General features: G+C 36.8%; 1 protein-coding gene across 1 annotated transcript in view; it reads left to right on the top strand.

Annotated features, from left to right (window-relative positions):
- Positions 1–20,977, top strand: part of inpp5l (inositol polyphosphate-5-phosphatase L) — a 125,749-nt gene extending 104,772 nt beyond the window's left edge. The window contains exons 8-16 of the mRNA XM_039768483.1: positions 1,210–1,329; positions 6,641–6,725; positions 7,424–7,519; positions 8,868–8,942; positions 10,838–10,911; positions 11,886–11,997; positions 12,083–12,160; positions 18,239–18,305; positions 20,636–20,977. Coding sequence (XP_039624417.1) covers positions 1,210–1,329; positions 6,641–6,725; positions 7,424–7,519; positions 8,868–8,942; positions 10,838–10,911; positions 11,886–11,997; positions 12,083–12,160; positions 18,239–18,277 — 679 coding nt within the window. The 3' untranslated portion in view covers positions 18,278–18,305; positions 20,636–20,977. The remainder of the gene's footprint in view (positions 1–1,209; positions 1,330–6,640; positions 6,726–7,423; positions 7,520–8,867; positions 8,943–10,837; positions 10,912–11,885; positions 11,998–12,082; positions 12,161–18,238; positions 18,306–20,635) is intronic.
- The last annotated feature ends 3,424 nt before the right edge of the window (positions 20,978–24,401 follow it).

The raw sequence follows: 24,401 nt of genomic DNA, 5'->3' as shown, positions 1-24,401 counted from the left end.
AGTTTTACAGTGCCCCATGGTGTTCTGATGAGTATTATCTTCTAGCAGGACAGTGATTTTCTGTTTTCTACCTTAGTTATGATTACTAATTTAAAACATTATCACACATACATGTGAAGTATAATTTAAAACAATGGAGACACAGAGGTTGATATAAATTCTTATATCAGCAAGGTAGCATCTGTCAACAAGATACATTGCAGCCAAAATAAAAAAATAATTTGTTTATTAAAACATGAAAATTGACTGCCCAAAACAAGACAAGAATTATATATCTACAAAGTGGACCGGTAATATTCCTCCAGAAGTGAAGGATTGCATGCAAAGATCACATGTGAAATGAGGAAGTGTTAGAAGATGCTCAACAAAACATGTACGGTAACATTGTAGCATAGAGTTAACTTTGTTTTTTACCAATGAAATATCTAAACTTCAATTGTTTGGCTTTCAAAGTGGGAGCTTGCGCTTGTACAATTCAGAGAACACAGTGTTACTCATATCCTCTAAAGTTGTGACCTAATCCTAACTATTCACCTTAATCAATTATATAAAACAGAAAAATCACCTGGTCAGCCACAAATAGTATATTTCTGGTCAAATTGTATTTGCAGTAACACAAAATACTTTCAATGTGATTAATTTGCCCTTAATTTTCACTTAAAAACTAAAGATTATTTTTATTTGCTTTTGATGAGAACCAAATAGCAAATCAAAAGCAACCTTTCCTCTGTCTGTCCCAAAAATCTGGCCAGAAATATATTTGAATGCAATGTGGAAAGGAGAAATTGTATAAGTGGAATGGACCTCCTTAAACTCCCATACCACGTGAAGGCAGCCTTAGATTTAAATAATATAGAAGGCTCTGTACAGTGTGGTAATTATAATGGAAGGTGCTTGTGTTCAACTCACAACTAACTTACTAGGTAAGGAAGGACATTTATACTTTCATTCTTTAAACTTTCTGATAAAAATGTGTTATAATTAAACAGTCAACGAACAACAACTAGAACGTGCTTATTTATGGTTTAGTGTTCTTCATGAATTGGCACTAAGATGCAAATATGTTAAAAATATTCAAAAGTTTTACGCTAAAAAACTGGGAAGTTCGTAAGATGCATTTCTGAAAGTTCATTTAATATGTTTTTAACTTTTTATAAAAAATCACCATTGATCCTAAGCATGTTGATTATATCTTTTTCTTTGTTGCAGTGGATTTGATCTGGTGAATGTCCACCTTTTCCATGATGCCTCTAACCTCATTGCATGTAAAAGCAGCCCTTCCGTGTACTCTGGAAACAGAGAGAAGGCCTTGAGATATATCATTAACAGGTGAAGTCACCCAGAATCTTTTGTGTAACACTATCATTCAGTGGATAGTGATTGCACTTTTCTGTTGTTAAGAAAGGGGTCTTCTTCATGCTGACATTCATCCTTAATGAAGGGAAACAGTGCAGACTTTGTTTAGCCAGTTTTAATGACAGTTATTTATGCTTGATGAAACTATATAGGAGGTGCAAAATGTAATAATCTACTGGATTCATCTTTCCTTTAAAAACTTATATAATATTAACTTTATTATAAGGCACTTTTCATGGACAAATGAATCAAGACATGAGTTATAAAGAGACGAGTGCTAAGAAGTTACTTAACTAGACATTTTTATTTTTCTGTTAAACAAAGATAAACAATATAATATAACATGAACAAAATACTAACAGAAACCAAGATTAAAAAGTACATTTTAGGCTATTTCTCAAAACTGCTAATTGAAGTTGATTCTTAGATAATAAAATAATAATGATTTCCAAGTTTTGGGTGTTCCACAAAAAAGGTTACCCCTTATATTCATGTTTTAGCAAATCATACAGGCCATTACTAGATACTCTAACTCAGGGGGACTAGTATTAGTTTGGTTCTGGAGGGTTGTGGTGGCTGCAGGGTTTTCTTCCAACCTAGTTTCTTAATAAAAAGTAAATAATTGCTGTTGAGGCACTTATTGCTAAAGGAGCATTTTTAGGCTTCATTTTAGTTGCCTCACCTGTTAAATTTCCCAAATTTAACTACTTTAGTCTTACACTGTTGTTAATGGCTCCTTATATACAAAATAGAATTCTACATTTATTCCAAAGAAGAGAACAGAAAAGTAAATAACTAAAAGTCAGTCATCCAGACTAGGCTACAAATCATTCGGATGATATCCTTGGAAAGGAAAAACTCTGTGATATAAGTATGACCTTACATTGCAGAATGAAAATGCTAACACATCATAAAATTATTTACAGTCTGGTATTGGCAAGGATTGGTTTCTAGTTAAGCAATTGTGCTGGAATAAAAATCTGCAGCCACTACGGCACTTCAGGAGCAATTTTGCATACCCTTCATCTAAGTGAAAATTGTAGCACACCTTCACTAAAGATAGTCCAATATGCATGAAGGTGCTGTGAGCTTTAAAAAGCAGTTAAAGAAATTCAATATTTAATCCTCAATGAGACAGGAAGCCAATAAAATGTTTTCAGAATAAGTGTAATATATATAGTCTGTATTTCAGCTCTGTGCTAATACTTTAGTATAGACCAAAAAGAAAAAAAAACATGAATCAAACCTATTGTTTGTTTGTAAAAACAAAAAAAGTATTTATGTTGACAGTTTATGATACAGCACCAAAATCTTTATCTGTAATATCACCATTGTCAATAGCCATATTTCATCATTATTTTCTGAACCTTCTTATTCCATTGTAAGATAAGGATGAGACAAAATCTATTGTAGAACAATTAGAAACAGCAACAGATGGCAGGCAAGAATCAATCCTGAATGGGATGCCTATTCATTGTGGAAGAAACTGCCACAAACACAGTTTACTCACACTGGGACAATTGTGACTTGCAAATCAACCATCTGTAATGTATATATCAAGAACGTGTGTGAGGAGAGGGGAGGACTCAGAGAAAACCAAAAGACTTTTCTTTTTTAGGAACAGTCATGGTATCAAGCACACCAGGGTGAGGCTGTCAAACACATTGTTGAACAGAAATATTAGAATTAGACATCTTGAGTGGATAGCATTGCTGCCTCACAGGTCTAATGTCATAGGTTTGAATCCTGTATATCATCACTGAGTTGAGTTTGCATGGCTTTCCTGTGTCTGCATGGGTTTTCCTCTGGGAACTCTAATAGTTTTAAATTGCTATACAAACTTGTTTCATGTCTTTCTCTGCCTCCATGATAATCTCCTACCTACAGTCAGCTGGCCTGAACTGGTTTCAAAAGGGTGGCATTTGCATTTATAGCACCCTGCGGGTAAGTACTGTAGCAGTAGGATTTGGTCTAGTACCTATTGGGTCTACTATGACATGTTAGTGCATTCTTATGGAAAAACTAGAAGACAATAAACATTTTATTGGAGGCAAATAGATGACCTAAGCAGTTGAGAGTAAAAGAACATTTTTAATAGATGGCAAGTGGCTGAGGATACATTTTTTGAGTAGTTATCATCTTTTCAAGTCAACCTATTACAACTGAGGGTTTGAAGCCTCAAAAATCATGGATAAGGCAGAACGCATCATGCAGGGTTTCAATGCATCACAGGCCACAAACACACACAAAATTGTACTTACACTCACATCATAGGAAATACAGAGTACCTATAAGGAAACACAAGCACAAGAATGAGAAGAAAATTGTAAACCCCACAAAGTGACTAACCAGGCAAGGATTTAAACCCAAAACTCTGGAGCAGTGAGTTGCTACCACTGTTATTAATAATCTTAAAAATGTTCTTTTCCTTTTACTACCAGATGTCTGTGTATCATTTTGTATTCCACTATGGAATATTAATTTGGTTTCCTCAATTCTCAGTTTTTCATCAGTCTGCCTTGAGCAGGCCTATTCATTCATTTTATCCAGAGCCTCACTTCTGCTAGGTATTTTTTAAAGAATTAATCTATGAGGTTACCCATTGGACTGTCCGAAAAAGTTTTTATTGCAGTTTAAGGACAATACTGATTTGGTGACACTTGTAATGCGTTTTTTTTGGAGTGGTTTAATCAATTAAGTAGGTAAGACCAGTGCTTAACAGATCTAGAGTTTTTTGTCTGCACATTCTCTCCATCTCTTTGTGTTTTCTTCCATTTGTTCTTAAATTCTTTTAACACTGCAAAAATGTGTATTTAAGGCTAACTGGTAAATCCATATTGGGCCTATATGGTGAGCTATTATAAGGAGATGTCATTCTTGCATTGTATTCAAAGCTATGCTAACACTTCTTTGTTCAGATAATGTTTTTATAGATATGAATACAAAAGAGCCTATTTAGCATAAAGCTGATATTATGTAGGCAAGTACATTTACTTAAAAATGTAAAGTAGGATGATCCAAACATGAAAAATGGAATATGTTCATGGTGCCGAGACTCAAGGTCATAAGCTGCTTCTTAGAGAAGCATCTGCACACTGTAACTTGATAGGCAAAATTCAGTATAAAACACCTTTGTTGTAATGATAATCTTATGGCATCCTTTCAAGGATAAGTTGAAAACAGCTGGATCTCTTAGAAAAATACCTGCTTCTGTAACACATTTTGAACAATCTTCTGAGCCTAAGAATCCAAGATGCTAAAACATTATAAAAGAGATTTTCTCCAACAAAGGGTGTGTGAGTGTGCCTTGCAACAGTTTAAACTCTTGCTGTATCCACTATTCCCGTTTTACTCTTCATAATGTCCAGCTGGGTGAGTAGTTTATAGAATGATTAGATTGACTTCATAAGGGTCAGTATCCGCTGCAAGGGTAATTATCTGTTCTAAGTCCACTGAACATATCATACCTATTCTCTCCCAACTCCTCTGACTCTCTACTACCAAATACAGCACCAAATACTGCCCTTAACATTTAAAGCTGTCCACAATCTTGCTCCTCCCTACTTCATTGATCTCCTATAGACATATACTTCCTCTTGCTCCTTTAGATCCTCATCTGCAGGCCTACTGCTGTACCACACATCAAACTCTGTTCTGTGGGAGCAAGAGCATTTTCTCTTACTGATTCTCAAGTTGCCAATTCTTTTCCCTCTGTTATCCATCAACTTGACTCTGTGACACAATTCAAAACTACTTTCAACACATACAGTATCTTTTCAAATTGGCATACCAGCTATGATCTTACTACTGTTAAAGCCAGTTATTTTCTTTTTTTGTTTGCTACTGCTTTTTGCCTCTATAGTTATTTGATTTTGTCTTTTATTTATATATTTTATACTTTTGTCTAATTCTTTGCAAGGTGACCTTAAGTTCTAAGATAGGCCCCTATTAAATAAGATGTATTTTTATTGTTATTATTGCTAACTGAATCTGTGAAATTTCAAGCTTAGACGTCTACCTTTATTTCTGTGAGACCCAGAATGAAGTACTCAATTTGTGTATGTAACTTGTTTTTATTTGTACATGCAAAGCTTTTTGGGATGTTAGTTAGCCTAAAACAGTGTTATGTAAATCGCATTTCATGACTGCTTAACTTTCTTCTGTGATGCTTCAGGCAAAGACTCCAGCATACAATTGCTTTTTATATCTCATTATGACAAACAGAGAAAAATTAGTTTAATGTATATATTAGTTGAAATTCTTTAGATGTTCTTTACTTCTCATTTATAAAGTTCTAGCAATATTTTTCAGTGTGTTAGTGGCAAAATCATATTTAAATGGATCTTGTATACTTAGTTGAAAATGTACTATAATTAAATTACTTGCAGTGTTAGTGAAACATTTAGGGTCTCATCTACCTTCAGCAGGGTTTAGGACACACAACAGTACACAAAAAATAAAGAGCTGTTACTAACAGCAATCCGCCTGTGCAGTTCAGCCTCTTCACAGATAAGTCTGCTTTTACTTTGGGGACTAATTGGTGACATATCAAATTATGCTCACTACTCATACATGCCTTATATTACTGGAAGAAACCTCTTCATATTTTATAACATCCTTCCCAACTTGTTGTACACTGTCATTTCTTTTTTACAATACTTGATTTAGTTAATAAACAGATTTTTTGTTATGCCTTAAATGTAGCTTGCACTCATAATATTAAATTGTAATTTAATCTGCTGTAGCATCATCCTTAAATTGAGAGTCCCTTAATTCTTAATATGTTATATCTGTTTTAAGCTAAGGCTTCTTTATAAGCAGAGTGCTGATTTGTGAATACTTTCCATCCATCCATTTTGTTTAAACACACTTAATCCAATCACTGGACTGTAAGGAGCCAGTGCCTATCCCAGCAGCACCAGAGGAAAAGCAGAAACAAACTCTACAGGAGGTATTACGGCAGTCACCAGTTAACCTAACTCACACTTGTGGGAGGAAAACTTGGGTCTTCAGAGAAAAATCCCTGCAGACATTGATAAAACATGCTTAACACCACAAAGATTGTGACTGGCTGTAATTCGACCCTCATCTCCAGGAATTGTGAGGTGGCAGCAGTAACCACTGCACCACTGTACAGGCCTGATGCTGAACCACTTTGTGAATTTATCATATACTATAGCTTTATTTTTTTTCAACAGAGTTCTGTTTTCAAGATCTGCTTTGGCACTGGTCATAGTTGGTACTAAATATATTAAATTAATTTGGTATTTTTTTCTTTCTACAGGATATCAGATAACACATACAGTTTGCTTCCTTTCTTTCTTTTCGGAGATTTCAACTTCCGCCTTGATACACAGAGCCTTGTTGAGGTAAATTTTGCCGTGCCGTTCTAATTATCGCTATTTTCTACCTTGAATGAACCTTCTTTATGAAAAGCCACCTGTTTAAAAGATTATGGATGACTGATTTATTATATGTTCTCAGAAATTTTTTCAGTTTAATTCTACTGTGATTTCAGTGTCTTGCTTCCATTGTCATGTCTAATTAGCTTACATGTGAGGCCCATTTAGTTATCTGAATTGCAAAGTTAACTATTTTATTTTGAAGGTTTTCAAGTTCATAATGTTACAGTGAGTAGTCCAGACTTGTTCACAGAAAACAATCGCTCTTGGATTGGCTGTGCCCATTTTTAATCTGAAATGTTTTTGAAAAGTGAAGTGAGCAACATTTCATCTGTTATTTTTAGTCACAATCTCTTGTCTTTTGTCATAATATTTTTTTCTTCTAGCTTCATCTTTAATCATTTTCAAATCTTTTTAATTTCACGGACCACTTAGAAGCAGTCTAGCAGCTCAGCTGAACACTCGTTTGTTTTATTTCTTTGTTTGCTTTGGGGAGAATATCAGACTTTTCTTTCATGGTGAGAGTGTTTTCTGGAGGTAGCTCCTTTCCTTGCTATATTTTATTTCAGCTTGCCTAAAAGAATTTACTCAATAGTCTTGTTCTGTAGTGAACACAAATTATATTATAAAAAACAGGAAAATTATCATTTACCTTATTTTTGTAGAATGTGTGCAGTTCGGGAGACATCCAAACCATCCAGACTGGATCTAACAATGAAGTTGAAAAAATCATTTGTGAAGAGAAAGAGAATGATCACAAGGTAAGTTAGGCAATTGGATACATGGATTAAGTAAGTATTGTCTCACTTCTGCCATGTTGTGAACCATTCTCACATTAGTGTGTCTCGATTCACTTTTAATTTTAATTTACATGGTATTTCAGGTAGTTGCCATCATTCTTTTGCTTTTTCTAAGGACAGCACATCCCCACTTTAATACATAAAGGCAGTAAATGAAAAGAGGAATCACAAAATTAGTAACAAATTGCTTTCCAGATAACAAAGCAATTGCCCTTTTTTATCAGGCAAAGTGTGGATCTGAAGACGGCATCACATTGTGCAACTTGCAATTGGAGGGATGTTAAATTTGATGACTAGAGATGTTGTCACCTGAGGATGTCAGATTAAACATCTGAAAATTGCATGATGATTTCCCAGCACAGTTTCACACTTCCAAAATATTTCAAGATTGTCCTTTTTCTCACAGCCAATAACATGCAGCCTCACAGAACTGGTGTTGTGCAAATGCTTTCTGGGTATGGGGATTTTTTTTTCAATTCTGTAGTCATACAAAAAACGCGAGACTTCAGACAGAGGAGCCTATCTTCTCTTTGTGAGGTCCAAAACCCAGACATTCCTTATTCCTCATAGCTGCATTATGTGCATTGTACAAGGTGAGCACTCGTTGGTTGTCAGCTCTTTCATAAACAGGGCCTGGCCCTATAACTTAAGACAAAATCAATACTGCTTAGGTTTTCCATTTCAAGTCACAGACCGGTCTGACTGAGTCACTGGGGATGGCAGACTACACAACTAAAAGTCACGGAAATTGACTGAAAATTGCTGAAAAAACGAGTAATTTGGCATGAACTTAAGTGACACTGTTTCTAACTTTTGTGCCTGTGATGTTGATAGAAACCATTAATATCTCAGTAAATAACAAATATTTTTTCAAAACAAAACATTATCAAGCATGATCTAATTTTTTTGGTAATTTGAAGCCATTTATTGCTCACCCATCTGAATTTGAATACTGAACTTTTAAAGAGTTTCACATTGAAAGGTCAGACATAAACAGAGCAAGAGCAGTTCTACCCCATTAGCTGTGGATAGGGTATGTTATGATCATTATTTGTCCTTTTCAGTCAGAATGGTATAATACGTCTTCAGAAAATGATGGCTATTGTTTGAATGGATCATGACCATTTCTAGATAAAAAGACAGTAAGTCGACAATACACAGAATGCATTTTTCAAATATACCTTTCTGCTTCACAGCAGACACAGTTCAGTCAGTCCCTTTGGTAGTTGTGCTACATTTTATCATCAGTTCCTTTTTCAAATGACCAGTATGATTCTATAAAACTATTTTTTTAATAATTTTATTGTAGGTGCTCCTTCACATTGAATCAAAGTTGTTTGAGTATCTCCACAAGGCAGCCTTCCATGAGAACAATGGCCAAGCGGTAAGCATTTCTAGAAATCTTTAAATAACCAATGTTAACAAATAACAGCAGATTCTAGAAATGGGACTCCCATCAACCAATACCAGTGTAAATTTCTCTTAAATGTGCCAACCTCATCACCTTTTAATTTAAATTCATTTCAGATGTTGAAAGTCAGGATTCATTTTCAGTGATGTGGAACTCAATTACCAAATCAACAAAATCTACAGATGAGATGGGAGAAAAATCATTCAAATCACACATTATTTTAAATTTGTAAATTGAATTCTGTCATGAATTAACATTGTGACTTTCCAGGAACCTTCATGTTTAATTTTTGGATATTGAAAATTGTATTTATGGTTTATTTATTTTATCATTCTGATTACACAACATTTGTGTTCTTTTTTTGAGACAATTGTCACCATATTGAAACCCTGTGTGTTGGGCCATGGTCATGCTTTCAAATTAATGTTAATGTCCATGAACAGTCAACTGACACTGAGGTGATGATGCTTATCCCCCACCTATATAGGTGTGCATCTGTTGTCATCCTAGTGTTGAAATGAAAGATTAACAAAAAGTTTGTGTTTCATCAGTTAGATAGATACTTTATTAATCCCAAGGGGAAATTCATATAATCCAGCAGCATCATACTGATACAAAAAACAAAAAAAACCAAAATACTAAATTAAAGAGTAATAAAAATGCATGTAAAAACAGACAATAACTTTGAATAATGTTAGCATTTACTCCCGAAAGTGGAATTGAAGAGTCGCATAAGTGTAGGGGAGGAACGATCTCCTCAGTCTGTCAGTGGAGCAAGACAGTGACAAAAGTCTGTCACTGAAGCTACTCCTCTGCCTGGAGATGACACTGTTAAGTGGATGCAGTGGATTCTTCATGATTGACAGGAGTTTGCTTAGTTCCCGTCGCTCTGCTACAGATGTCAAGTGTGAGACGTCCTTCTTCTTTATGCTGCTTCCCCAGCACACCACCGCGTAGAAGAGGGTATTTGCCACAACTGTCTGGTAGAACATCTGCAGCATCTTATTACAGATGTTGAAGGACGCCAACCTTCTAAGAAAGTATAGTCGGCTCTGACCTTTCTTACATAGAGCATCAGTATTGGCAGTCCAGTCCAATCTGTCATCCAACTGCACTCCCAGGTATTTATATGTCTGTACCCTCTGCACACAGTCTCCTCTGATGATCACGGTGTCCATGAGGGGCCTGGGCCTCCTAAAATCCACCACCAGTTCCTTGGTCTTGCTGGTGTTCAGGTGTAAGTGGTTTGAGTCACACCATTTAACAAAGTCTTTGATTAGCTTCCTGTACTCCTATTCCTGCCCACTCCTGATGTAGCCCACAATAGCAATGTCATCAGCGAACTTTTGCACGTTTTTTCATTATTGCAGTTAGGGGAGAGAAACCCAAGCTAGTGAAGGGCCTTGTGGCTGAAAACCTTTTTTGTTTCCTAACTTTGAGTTTGCTTTACATTTGGATTTTGAGAGCCTCGATTTCTCTAACCTTCCTGGCTTGTGAACTCCTGCCTCTCCTGTGATAACAGTTTTGCCTTTCCCTTGGGTTCCTACTCTCCCTTTATGTGACCAGCTATTCCAAATATGCCTCTGTGCAGAGATTTCATTAAAATGCTAAAGCAACTTTAGCTAAAATATTAATTGATGCCTCATCTGTAGTTTAATGTTGCTCATGTACAGTGTATAATTATATTAATTTTGAACATCATACTGGTTTAGTTAAATTAGTAAGATCAACTGATGATAACCATATGTGACTCTTAAGGTGTGACCAGTTTAATTTTATCAGTTAAGACGCCTACAGGAATAGGAACTGTTTGGATTGAAATCCAAGCAACACATGTGAGAATTAATTGGTTTCTGATTATGTTTCAGCTTCTGAAGTATGATAAGGAAATTAACCATTTCAAAGACATCTTGACTGAGGAAGAAATTTTATTTCCACCCAGGTAACGCCTCTCCTGTTCAGCTAGTTAAACTCCAGACAATCACCAAGTGACCAAATGCACATCGTAAAATATAGTCTGCAATTGAAGCAGTATTCTGTTGATAAAGCATCATCAATAATAGCTTTCACCAATATTTGTAATAGTGTTGCTTTTCATTTGTGGCAATAACATCAGAGATACATACATGTCCATTGTAAGTGTGATCTTTGGGACTGGATTTCAGGCCATCGTTTGATTTCAGTATTGACTAAATGATTTCAGTACAAATTATTTTTTTTTAAATAATGGAAGGTAATGAGAAATAAAGTAACAATGTACTGTAAATAGGCATGTTTGGCATGACTGCACCTCACCCTTTCTCACATTCAAGTCTTTCATAAAAGGTTTACTGTTTATTCCTTACTCACACTAGTAGTCTGGTGAACCAACAACCAGGGCACTGTGCCTCTTGTACCCCTCCCCTTTGTTTAAAGGGCCAGATGCCAAGAATGGTGCTTCAGCTCCAATTCTTGGGTATTCTAAATGTCACCCAGTGGCTTGAGGCATGTAGTTTGTCTTATAAGGAGTTTTTTTGCACTCCCACAGTAAGGCATGGAACTACCATCCAGTGAAATGGGTCACGAAGTGGGTTCCACCATTCAGTGGCTCAGTCATTGTCAATTTTACTTCTTAGGTGAGTATTTCTCCTCCTCTGGATTAGATGCTCACCTCTCATTTCTTTTATACCAGCATGTGAACAATGTGTGTATGTATAATGTAAGTGTAAGTATAAGTTAAAACTTTTATCTTCTGTATTGACATTTCTATTAGTGCATTTGTTTATATTCATATCTAAAATGTTTTAATCTGTCTCTTTCATTATATTTGCTTCTTTACTTTCCTGCCTTATATTTTACCTTTCTATCTCCATATTTCTCTGGTTACCCACACTGTTTTTGTTTGCTGAGCTGATTTCAGACATTATTCACCCACAGTTACCCATACAGTGAAGACCATGGCAAACCTACGCAATACATGAATACACGCTGTCCATCTTGGTGTGATCGAGTCCTCATGTCCCACTCTGCCAAGGTCTTAATATACAGAGTGAGTATGTGGTCCTTCTGCTGATTTTTTCCCTCCCTCACTTAAATGGAATATTTTATGTAACTGAGTTTTTCTGTTACCCCAGGAACCAGAGGAAGAATGTGAGAACAATGGATTGGCGTATGATACAATAGGGTCAAATGTCTGTATGGGTGACCACAAGGTTAGAAATTCACTTTTTTGTGTCTATAATTGTGGAGATGCATCTATGTTTAATTCTTTCTTTTAATAGAATATTAATGGTAGGAGCTTTAACATTGCACAGAAAACATCTGTTAATTAATTTTAATATATTTGGTAAGTTTCATACATCTTTTAACCAGTCCTAAGAACAGATATTTTAAACATATAATTTTTTAGCCATCCATTGTTCCATTTTTTAAACAACTTAATTCAGTTCAGGTAGGTTTAAGTGTAACACTTGAAACTGACTATGGATCATGGAACCCACAGAACCACATTCAGGACCAATTTAGAATCAGCAATGAACTGATCTTTTTTGATATATGAGAAAAGGAAATGCCTGGAGAAAAAAAAAACATGCAGAATTCACAGAAACTGCACTTTACCAGGATTTAAACCTAGGACTCTGGAGGTTTGAGTTAGCAGTGTTTCTGAATTTTTTCTGAAATTGCACTAGAAGTCAAGTCAAGTAGAGGAGCATGCATTGGTACAATGTGTTACTGCACCGACTAGATGACGAAACAACTCGGGATCCCGGTTTGCAACCTCTCAGGCAGACACACGGTCCAGTCCCACCCCCTCGGAAATGATCCTCTATCTGCCACAACCAGGTGTTACGTGGGCGACCCATTGGCCTGGTCCAGCCACTCGGGTCCTCAACAATGAGGATCTTACGAGCTGGTTCACTCTCAGGGAACATTAGAACACTCTAGACGAGAACAGGCCATTCAGCCTAACAAAGTTCGCCAGTCCTATCCACTTATTTCTTCCAAGAAAACATTGAGTTTTAAAACATCTAGTTTTAAAAGTCCCTAATGTCTTACTGTCTATCACACTACTTGGTAGTGTCTATCTTTCTTTATGTAAAGAAAAACTTCCTAATGTTTGTGCGAAATTTACTCTTAACAACACGCCACATCGCCGTAGTGCCGTAACTGACGCTCCCTCACAATGCAGGTAATGTGCCTTATTCAGGACTCCATATGCAACCACTTATTCGACACAAAGTCAAACCAACGGTACTCAAAAGATTTTCCGGAGAGACATGGTACCAAAGGAGACCAGTCTTCGTCGCAGGTCACTGGATAGCGTCCTTGTCACGCAACCATATAGCAAGACAGGAAGCACCAGGACTCTAAAGACTTGGACCGTCATCCTTTTGCATAGATATCGGGAGCACCACACACCCCTTTCCAGCGACCTCATGACCCCCCCGCTCTACCAATCTGGAAGAGGAAGAGTCACCAGACCCATGACTGCCAAGGTAAGTAAACCTCTCAACAAGGTCAACACTCTCTCCGCAAACAGACACACTGCTGATGGCTGTGCCCAAGAGGTCATTAAAGGAATGGATCTTGGTTTTTATCCAGGACACTCGCAAGCACAGACACTCTGACTCCTCACTCAGTCTCTCGAGCACCCCGATCAGAGCCTCCATTGACTCCGCGAAAATCACAGCATGGACTGCAAAGTCAAGATCCGTGAATCTTTCTTCATCAACAGATGCCCCACAGCCGCTGGACCCCACGACCTTGCCCAACACTCAGTCCATACAAGCACTGAACAGAGTAGGAGCAATAACACACTCCTGACGAACCCCAGAATCAACTGGGAAAAACACAGAGGGCCTGCCCCCACTCTGCACAGCAGTCACAGTACCAGTGTACAGGCCGGCCATGAAAGAAAAGAAAGAAAGAAATTGTCCCCAGGGGGAAATTTGGCTTTTTACTGAAGCTTTTAGATAAATATATATACTATATACACACACTGTGGTCTGAATACGCACCGGAATGACTTAAAAGGAAGGAAAATTTTAAAAGAAAGAAAACTTATGACTTGGCAGTCCCACTCACGGTGAGGCATTATACAGGTATACTGCTGCTGGTATAAAGGAGCCCCAGTAGTGTTTCTTGACATACTTTTGATGAATAATTTGTTGACTGAAAGTCCTCTGGTTTAGGGTGTCAGGGAGAGGATGTGCAGCATTGTTCATAATGACACTAGGTTTTGTTTTAATTCTCTCCTTTGCTAAAGCCTTCAGGGAGTCTGAAAATATATTATGAAAATATTAAACAACATAACAGTCAGCAAAAGTTTATAAGAGGAAGATCCCATCAAATCAATCTATTTGACCGCAGTAATCGACAGAAAGCAAACGTATGTAACATAATGCACTTAGACTTTCCTTTGATACAGTTCTCACATTGAAGATTAATTTTGAAACTAAAAGCAGTTGGCATCAGAGATAACTTAAAAAAATGTATTTCAAGTGGATTAGTTGGCAGGGGACAAAGGAGAAAGCTTCACGTGGCCTGACCTTGGACTGTTAATTTTTAAAATTTAAATTAATAGCATAGGTTCTGGCATAGTTAGTAAACATGTGAAGTTTGCAGATGATGCTGAAATTGGAGGAAAAGCAGATACTGAGGAGGAAGCAAAAGTAATTCAGAAACTCCTCTGAAAAATGTTGACACAGTATTCACTTATGCCTTGTTGTATTATCGCCTCCAGTGTCTTCAGTTCAAATGCCACACACAGTCACTGTCATTGTCGAGTTTGCACATTCTCTCTGTGTCAGTGTGGGCTTTTCTGTGGATATTCCAATTTTCCTCCACATCCCAAGAATATGTGTTGGGAAATGTGACAGTGGGAGCACATGTGTGAAAGTGGAATCAGTGATGGACTAGTCTAGCATTGGTTTCCAGCTTGTGCCTGATGTTGCAATGCCCTGTTACCCAGAATTGGCAAAGTCTGATAAAGCTTAATTTTACTTTGTATAAAAACGCACACTTTGACAATATAGAACACAATATTGGACACTAAATCAGGATAGAATTAGGTGATTGAACCCTTAGGGTTGAGTGACCATAATATAACACATTTCTCTGTGTTTTGTAAGGCAGGGTTTATACTTCATGCGGCGCGACGCATGCTGCAGCGGACGCTCCTGCTACACAAGTGTTTATTGTTTATTCTTGCGCGCATACTTTACATAAATCTGGAGGAATCCAGCAGGTGGCAGTGCGAGATATCATCACAGAGAGAACAGGTTCAGCTTCTCTATGTTGTGAATTGCCTGGAACACCAATTAAATTCCGATGACACCTTACCGCAATATCTCTGAAAAGGATGTTTAATGATTAAATCCATCAATCCATGTGATGTGTCCATTCCAGCTAGCATTGGGCATGAGGCAGAAACAATCCCTTCATGGGGCCTCAGCTTATCACAAGGTGAATACAAGCACTCACATACACTGGCGTAATTTCAGCGGCACCAAATCTCCAAATCTGCATATCTTTTGAAGGAAATCGGAGCACACTGTAGAAACCCAGCAGGAAAACATGTAAACTCCAGGCAGGGAACACCAGCGACGTGATTCCCTGCGAGACAGCAGTGCTACCACTCCTCCATCATGTCAACCCCATGTGTGTAATTATTAACAGCATTCATTATTTGAAAGAAATTAACGATTTATCTGTAAAATGTAACAAATATACCTTAAAGCATTTCATCATAAAAGTGATATCAAGTATAAATCTTAAAGATTCTAAATTTGCAGAGAGTTGGAATATCATACATTTATTGCGTTCTGTGTGGTGATCTATTGTTGCTTGTCGTTGCTGTCAGGTCCAAGAAGCTCGTAGCGATTAAAAACTGGGATGACGTTTATGACGGTCTGCTTTAATGATACAGTAAACTACGAAGTTAAAGTGGGCATTTCGAGATTAAAGCTGAAATTTTCACTTTAATCACGAAATACACGTTTTCACCATGTCCTTAATTTTTTTTCTCTCTGTGGCTCAAATACAGCACTGCACATTATGTTGCTGTTGTGAAGTTGCAAAAAAAAAAAGACGGCACAAAAGATGGTATGTGAGACTTTTAAAATGTATCGTGTTATTACAATCGGGACTATGCAACGCTTGAATATAAAGCACCACAAATGCATTTGCATGTCGGCATTTTGCTTGACCACATCGAAATATTCATCAAACATCCCGCAAGATCCACATAGAGGCTTTCTGTCAAATGTAGATAGTAACCAGAGACTCTGATGTCACATTCCGACTTTTATCACACTGCGCCCCCTGACATTTTGCTGGTACTGCAACTCGTGTACACATCGCATTAATTTCTGAGGACCTGCTCAGAGGACGCATCAAATGAACGCTGAGAACGCGTGGCAGCCATGATGCGGGCGCGTACGCGTTCTAAGCGTGAAGTATAAATGAGCCCTTAGAGTGCAGGTGCAGAAACTAAAACTGTTAAGTTAAACTTTGGTGTGGCAAATTTGGAGCAAATATGGCAATGTCTAAGGAGGATAGACTGAGATAAGCTTTTAAGTGTGGAGATAGTTGAGGAGCAGTGGAACAGGTTTAAAAATGTTATACATGCAATGCAGGACAAATACATACCTAAAATTGGAATTAAAAGGAAATTAAAAACAACTGCAGTGGGTTAATAAAGAGTTTAAAAAAAAAGAAACTGTAAAGGAAAAAACAGCTGTAAAAGGCGTTTAAGACTAATAACACCAATGTGAATCCTAGGGCATATGAGAACATGAGGGCAACCATTAAGAAGGGTACTAGGGAGGCTAAAAGATGGAGAGTATAGCAGATAAGGCAAAAGACAATCCAAAGAGATTCTTTCAGTATTTTAGTAGTAAAAGTCAAGGAGGAGATGAAGTGCATCAGGAATAGCTAAGGGGAATTAAAAAATACAAACAGTAAAATAGTGGATGCTCTAAATAAGTATTTTTCTGAGGTCTTCACAAATGAGGTAAAAGGAACTACTAAGGATGTACTAAGTGATTTAGAAATTGTAGAGAGAGAAGCACTGCTCAGATTAAATAGGCTGAAATCAAATAAATATCCAGGACCAGATAATATTTATCCTCGAGATTTTAAGGAGGTTAGTGAGCACATATATAAACCCTTCACACATTTTTAGGAAGTCATTGCAGGTCAGGTCAGGTTGGGGAGCATGCATTGGTACAGCATATTGCCGCATCCACCACACAATGAAACTGCTTGGGATCCTGGTTGGCAAAAGGCAGACACACAAATATTATATTATACTATATTATATGAAAAGTGCGACGGGGAAGATCCAAGCAACTATAGGCCAGTAAGCCAGCGCATAGCAGGAAAATTAATGGAAGGAATTATTAAGGATAAGATTGAGCAGCACATGGCAAGTACAGGAGTTTTTCTGAACAGTCAGCATGGGTTCAGAAGAGGGAGGTTATGTTTTACTAACATGCTGAGGAAGCAACAAAAGGGTATGATCAAAGTGGAGCTTATGATATTATTTAACTGGACTTTCAGAAAGCATATGATAAGGTGCCACATGAGAGGTGGTGCATCAAACTAAAAGAAGTGGGAGTTCAGGATGTAGTGTGTAGATGGATACAGAGTTGGCTGAGACACAGGAAGCAGAAGGTGATGCTGAGTGGAATCTTATCAGATAATATGAAGAAGGTGAAATAGCAGGTAACCTTGAATCCATTGAATCATTACAGAAGGAATTGCACAGCATACAGGCTTGGGCCGATTTGTTTAGATGAAGTTTCGTGTCAGTGTAAGGTTTTACACATTTGAAGTAAAACTGTTAGGTTTGAACATAAAGTGGGAGGTCTGAAAATCGAGAGTACACCAGGATTTAGGAATTGTAGTGGACTCTACGCTATTGCCATTAGGAAAGCTAACAGAATATTAGGTTATATAGCAACCTATACAAGTACAAGTAAAGGATGTTATGCTCAAGCTTAATAACACACTGGTGAGGCCTCATCTGGTGTACAGTCTACCGTTTTGGTCTTCAGACTACAAAAAGGACATAGCAGTGCTAAAGAAGAGTGACTAGGCTCATTCCAGGACTACAGAGGATGAATTATGAGAAAAGATTAAAAGAGCTGAGCCTTTAAGATTAAGAGGTGATTTTCTAATGTAAACTATATACATGTTTAAAAGCACCCTTGATGAGTTTTTCAGATGTATCTACTTCACAATGTAAGGAAAGTACTGTGTTATAAGAATCTGGTTTTGTGTTTCAGCCTGTGTTTCTCTTCTTCCGGATAAAGACAAACGGTTAATAAGAAGATATGTGGCTCTTTCTCAGAGGTAATATTCTTTTCAGATTTCATTCATTTTTCCAGCTGAAGTCTCACTGAGGGAGCAAACAGAGCTGTCTGTCAAAGCTTAGCAGCAGATGCCATTAATTATGACAGCTGACAAGAAATAGGTAAAGTTGAAGGGAAAAGAAGCACGAAACTTATTTTTATATTGCTGTTTTTAACACAAAGTCATTTGGCATGCAACAGGAAAAACAACACAATAGCACAATAAAATTAAGTTAACATAAGTATATTGTAATGAAAACTACAATACAAATAAATGAGAATATCCACGAAAATGTATGAAGCCATGATTCTAAATATGTCATGTTAAAATCCATCCCAAATTTAAAAATTATAATAGTTGCAGCAATGTAAACATACAGAGAGGGAGACCATTCTAAAAGATTTTATGCATGAAAAAATTGTTTCACAGTTAGCTGATTCATTAATTACAGGAATCATATGACAGTCTGCATCCTACATGCATAGCAGGAAGAGAGTTAAGGGTTTCGGAATAATTCCATTTCTTTAAATATTCTGGGACAAGACCTTTTTAGACTGAACAGGACTCTCCTGGGAAATTGGGCATATCTGGTCACCCTACTTCTAGGTAATTAAAAAATTTCAACCAAAATATTATGTTTTTCTGAAATGAAACAGTTTTCTTTTTCACTTACACTGTTCATTATTTATATGAGTTAAAAACTGGTCAGTTATCTTTTTTAGACGACAAACAGTAACACTTTGCACAATGTGTGTCTCCAGCAGAAAATGTATTGTAGAATACTGTATTATACTGCATAATGTATTATTAACAGTATTGTAGTATACTATGTATGAATGAAAAGACATAATACAGATCCCATCAAGACTATACAACATATTTTTGTTACATAAAATTTAGAGGTGATGGTCTGGGTCTTCTTTCTAGTTCCAGCTAGGCACATCTCTCAAGTGTAAAGACTGACAGCACCTCCAATAGATTTTAAAACATGAATTAATATTGAAAACAAACAGCCCAGCCTGTACTTGTGGCTCAGCCATGGTTTTCAGCCCCAAATGAGCCATGATGGTGTGAAGAATGCCATGGGCTCATAGGCTTGACATTTGACTTGTGAAAAATGTGATTTCCTAATTTAATTTCTAAAGTATTGTTTATAGTATTGTGAATCTCTACACTTTTCATACTCATATTTAAGTCTAAGGGACAGTGGCTAGCCATGCTAACTTACAGCTTCAGAGTATTGGGATCAGTCCCTGCCCTGGTTACTGTTTATATATTCTCCCCATGTTGAGGTTTTTCTCTGTGTAAAATTGTTTTCTTCCCAACATCCAGAGGCATGTTAAGCCAACCTAGAGCCATATGAGTGAGTATGTTTGTGCAAGTTTCTCCTGTAATGAACTGGAACCTGGTCTGGTCCAAGCCCCATGACCCTTATTAGGCAGGCTTGTTCACTAATGGATGTGTAAAGTACTTAAGTCCATTCAAACTTAAACCTCTGCTATTAAAATAATTGCGGTAATTATAATAAAGGTCTTTTTTTATTCTGCACATGTGTAGGGGCACAGAGGTTGCCGCCCTGTACCACTCATGCAATTCTCCCTTCTCCCAGAGCATGGCTTGGTCTATTGTTTTTACATAAATACATCCCATTATTGTCGGTCTCTTTACAGGTATAATTGAGGGTTTAGTTTTTGCTACATTTGTTGCAATATGAGTGGCCCCAGTGAACTGGGAGAAACAGCAAAGGATAGCAGATTCCATATCATCTTATTTCTGAAGATCTGAACCAAGATCTGACCAGTCTATTAGTCAACAGGACAGGGTTTGAGACTGTGGGCCATAGATCCAGGTCCATTTTATAGATTTCTGGTTTTCATGTCTGATGTGCAAAACATTCTCAGTAAAACTGCACCACCATTTACACTCACATAGATCACATTAGAACAACTAATAACAGCTATATAAAACTACACTTAAATCATCCTGCATGTTTTCCTTTTCAATTTACATACTGACAATGAGAGAGAATGCCAAAGCTGACTATACCTTCATGTCAGTTTTGCTGAAAGATGCATTTCTGACCACCTAACCTTTCACAGTGCTTCTGGAAAATTACAGAATATCATCTTTACTGTTGTTCTCTGGCTTGTAGGCAGTGTGGCTGAATATTTACACTCTTTTAACCAGTGTTTATGTACAGTGAGTTGTATAGTTGTACTATTCATCAACATTTTCTGGATTTTATTAAAAAAAGTTAAAACACAGATGTTGACCAACAATAATAATTTTATGCTTTTTTTTTTTTCCCCCACATGTAATACAAAAATCAGAGAGTATTGTCCTGATACAGAAAGCAGAGTATGGGCTGGAAGTGGAAATAAAAAGAACATTAAGAAGAGGTTTCAGAACATCCCTGTGTATTGCCAAAAAAGGGATGTCAAGGACTAAAAATGACTCCTCTGTCTTCACTTCCATATTTGGGGAAGGCTGTGTTACTACAGATTTGCATATTTAAAAATATTCTCATATTTATGTTTTTATTGGACCATCTATTTTAGGATACATGATAACAAGCAAATTAATCCAAAAAGATCATTAGAAGATTGCAACTATTTAAACATGTATTATTTCAAGTATTGAACCAGGAGTTGGGTTCATAAAAGTTACATCTATTAGTTTTATTTTTTTAGCTGGAAGTTTTCAAACCTAAAATGAGCTCATGCTACATCTAGGTTAATCTGTCGTTTCTGAGGTTCATATGCACCTTGTGAAAGAACTGCTGTAGTCTAAAGTCTGCAGACGTATAAATGAGTTGTTAATGTGATACTATTTAAGAAGACTACAGTATATGCAAGCCTTGCCGCATGTGTATTTCTGCAGAATTTCAATATGACCAGCTCATTTGAAAAGTACCTGCAAAGCAGACAGTTTCCACTATGCAGTATGGCGCAGGGCATATGTCCAATGTAGCAGTGAAGCTCAACTGTTCCCTTTCTTACCTTAGAACACTCTTCTTTTTGACATATTGTAAAGTATCACTGTAGCTTACAGTGTTTTTATACACTATCTGAACATTGTGTATGTTGTTTTTAGGCATTTACAGTGAGTATGTACGTGTGATCACATGGGCTTCATTAAAGCAAACAAGCCATTGTAGCCTAGATACAATTTTCCAACATATGGTTTTAACTAGAACACCAAGACATTTTAAGCTACTGTACATTTTAAGCAGATGTTCATGGTTAAAGGCTAATTCCTAATATTGTCAATAATACATAAAGTACTTTTTTGAGTGATTGAGGCGTTTAACATTAATTAATTTTCTGATTGATCTGTATTAGATCAGGCAATAAAAGTTGAAATATATATATACCAAAAATACTTATTTTACTACTATATATGATGTTTGATTTTTCATGTGCCTCTTCTGATTGAGGACCCTCCTTAACCACATTTTGTTGTTATCTTAAAAACAAAATTTACATACTTCAATTTCACCATTTGGGTGGCGTAGTGGGGATGATGCTGCCTTGCAGTAAGTAGACCAGAGTTCATGTGCTGGGTCCTCCCAGCATGAAGTTTGCATATTCTCCCTGTGTCTGCGTGGATTTCTTGGGTTTCCTCCCACCATCCAAAGACATGCAGGTTAGATGGATTGGCAATGGTAAATTGGACCTAGTGTGTGGTTGAGGTGTATGTGTGTTCACCCTGCGATAGACTGCCGCCCTGTTTGATGTTTGTTCCTGCCTTGCGCCCAATGCTAGCTGGGATAGGCACCCCCCGTAACCCTGTTCAGGACTAAGCGGAATGGAAAATGATGATGAAATTTCACCATGAATCTATTGTATATTAAGAGTGTAAATGCCAAATATATTTGTGTGTACATACACATGTATATTATAGACACACTACAACTTCTCACCTTAAAAAAATATCACTGTATTTCAGTGTGGTATAATGACCTGTGATGCCCACTATGTCTTGTTGACACCTCACAAAAAGACTAGTTTCACTGTTAGATGTGGATTGTCACGTTCACTTGCAAATAGCAGATACTCTCATAAAGTATATGCTTCAGAGTCTTGTGATGCACAGTAGAGGGTGGAATTTAAGAGCCTTCACTTGTATGTGTATTTTTAATTTTTAGGTTGCCTGTCATATTAAGGCATAATATGCATTGTACAAAACTCATTTATCCTTATGGGATGAAATCAAAGTGTACATCTTAGTGTTGACGCAGATACACTGGCTACCTTTTGAAATAGCAAGTGTTGGCCAGGAGTAGGTAGAGGTGCTTACATTTATTCTTTATGATGCAGTATGTTTTTCATGAATTATCTTGTATCTAAATTGTAATCTGCAGTTTACTTGGCAAACCCAAGATATTCAAGGTTTCTGTTAAACCAGGCAGATTCTTATAGCTGTTAAAATTGTTTTACAGCAAAAGCAAAAATGACACATCACTATCACAGTCTTGGAGACTTTTCTGGACAATTCTCTGTATTTGTAGATTACCAGAGTGGTGCTAGATTAGTTAATTTTCTTAGGTGTGTTGGACTTTTTGGCCTTTGGGTTTGACCTCAACCACAATTAAGATTATGTTTTTCTTTATCTCTCAAGAATTATATTTTTGTCTTCTAGTGCATGCTTCTTATTTGCCAAGTTTATGTTTGGTCAGATTCTTTTGTTGATTGGTGACTGTGCCTTTGAAGCTGTGTGAAGTGCTTGGAATCTCTGAGATGTGTTGTGTAAAAAACTAAACTGTTGCTCCATTAGTGTTAGCTAGATGGATTATGTCTAATAATTTCTCTGAGTAAGCGTAGTGTTTATTGGTGCTAAAGTACAGCCTTCAATTTACTGAACCTGAATGTTTTTTTTCCTATTTCACTGAGCCAGAGCCTATCCCAATAGCATCAGATGTAAGGTGGGAGCCAACATAACTATGCTCACATCCACACTCACTCACTCACTCAAAATGGGACAGTTTAGGGTTCCCAGTTAACCTAATACACACGGTTTTGGGAGTTTTTGGAGAAGAGCCACCTTGGGACATGGCTAGAGTAAGCAAATGATTAAAGAAACCAAGAGACTGCAGTACAAACAGGTGAGATGAAGATTCATGCATTCTTCTACATTTTGCATCCCAAATTCTACAGTGCTTCCCAGCATCCGAGTATCAGCACTCTTGAGAAGGCCCAATTCTGTACATTCTTAGAGCTCATGTGTTGTTTTTTTCTGTATCATTACATAACCTTTACAACAAAGTCAAAAATTATAAATTAATTGAATTCAAATTAGCATAATCTAGCAAAAAAAAAAATCACATATGTACTTAAGCATGATGCTAATTTTATTAATGCGGTTTATTTATTTTAGTTTATGCTTTATTTACAAATGGAAATCAAGGGATATCTTTTTCAGAATATATTTCTACATTAAGCTAGAATGATATTTTTAAACAAGTGTAATAATCTCTGCTCCTCACCCCTAATTGTGTAAAAATTAGTTGATGCTGCATTTTGCTGTCCATTTGATATTTTGTTGATTAAAGATACTGTAAGATTAAAAAAAAAAAAAAAAACAATTTAATGATAAATACGTAGATTGGGTACCATCTCAAATGTGAGGTTACTTTCTCAATTGATTTGACTTCTGTGTGCATGAAATGTTTGCCTTATGGACAAACAAGACAGAGCGCAGTGTGACAAAGAGGGATAGTAATGTCTGGTGAGTAAGTGTTTAGCAAGTCAATGCAGATTTTCAGCATTGGCTGCTGCTCTCATTAAAGCCAAAATGTTTACAAATGTCAAAGCTTACCTTGTGGCAGCCACAATTTTCCTTTGGTAAAAGCAACAGCACAACTTTTCAACTGAGGCATGTAGTTGAGTGTTGAAACTCAACCATTTATGACCAAATCAACATTTTATCTACAATGACAACCAAAAGCCAACTGGATATGTTAATCAATTTGTACTGATAGCTACACATCAGTATTGCTTGTCAAGTACAATGTGGTTAACCAGTCATGTTAGAACAGTTCAAAAAATTAATGCAAGTTGGCTTTTGACTGCATTATCAATTTTAAGTTAACTCTGC

Source organism: Polypterus senegalus, chromosome 11, assembly GCF_016835505.1.
Source record: "Polypterus senegalus isolate Bchr_013 chromosome 11, ASM1683550v1, whole genome shotgun sequence".
Lineage (NCBI taxonomy): Eukaryota > Metazoa > Chordata > Cladistia > Polypteriformes > Polypteridae > Polypterus > Polypterus senegalus.
This window is presented reverse-complemented; position numbering and strand designations above follow the sequence as displayed.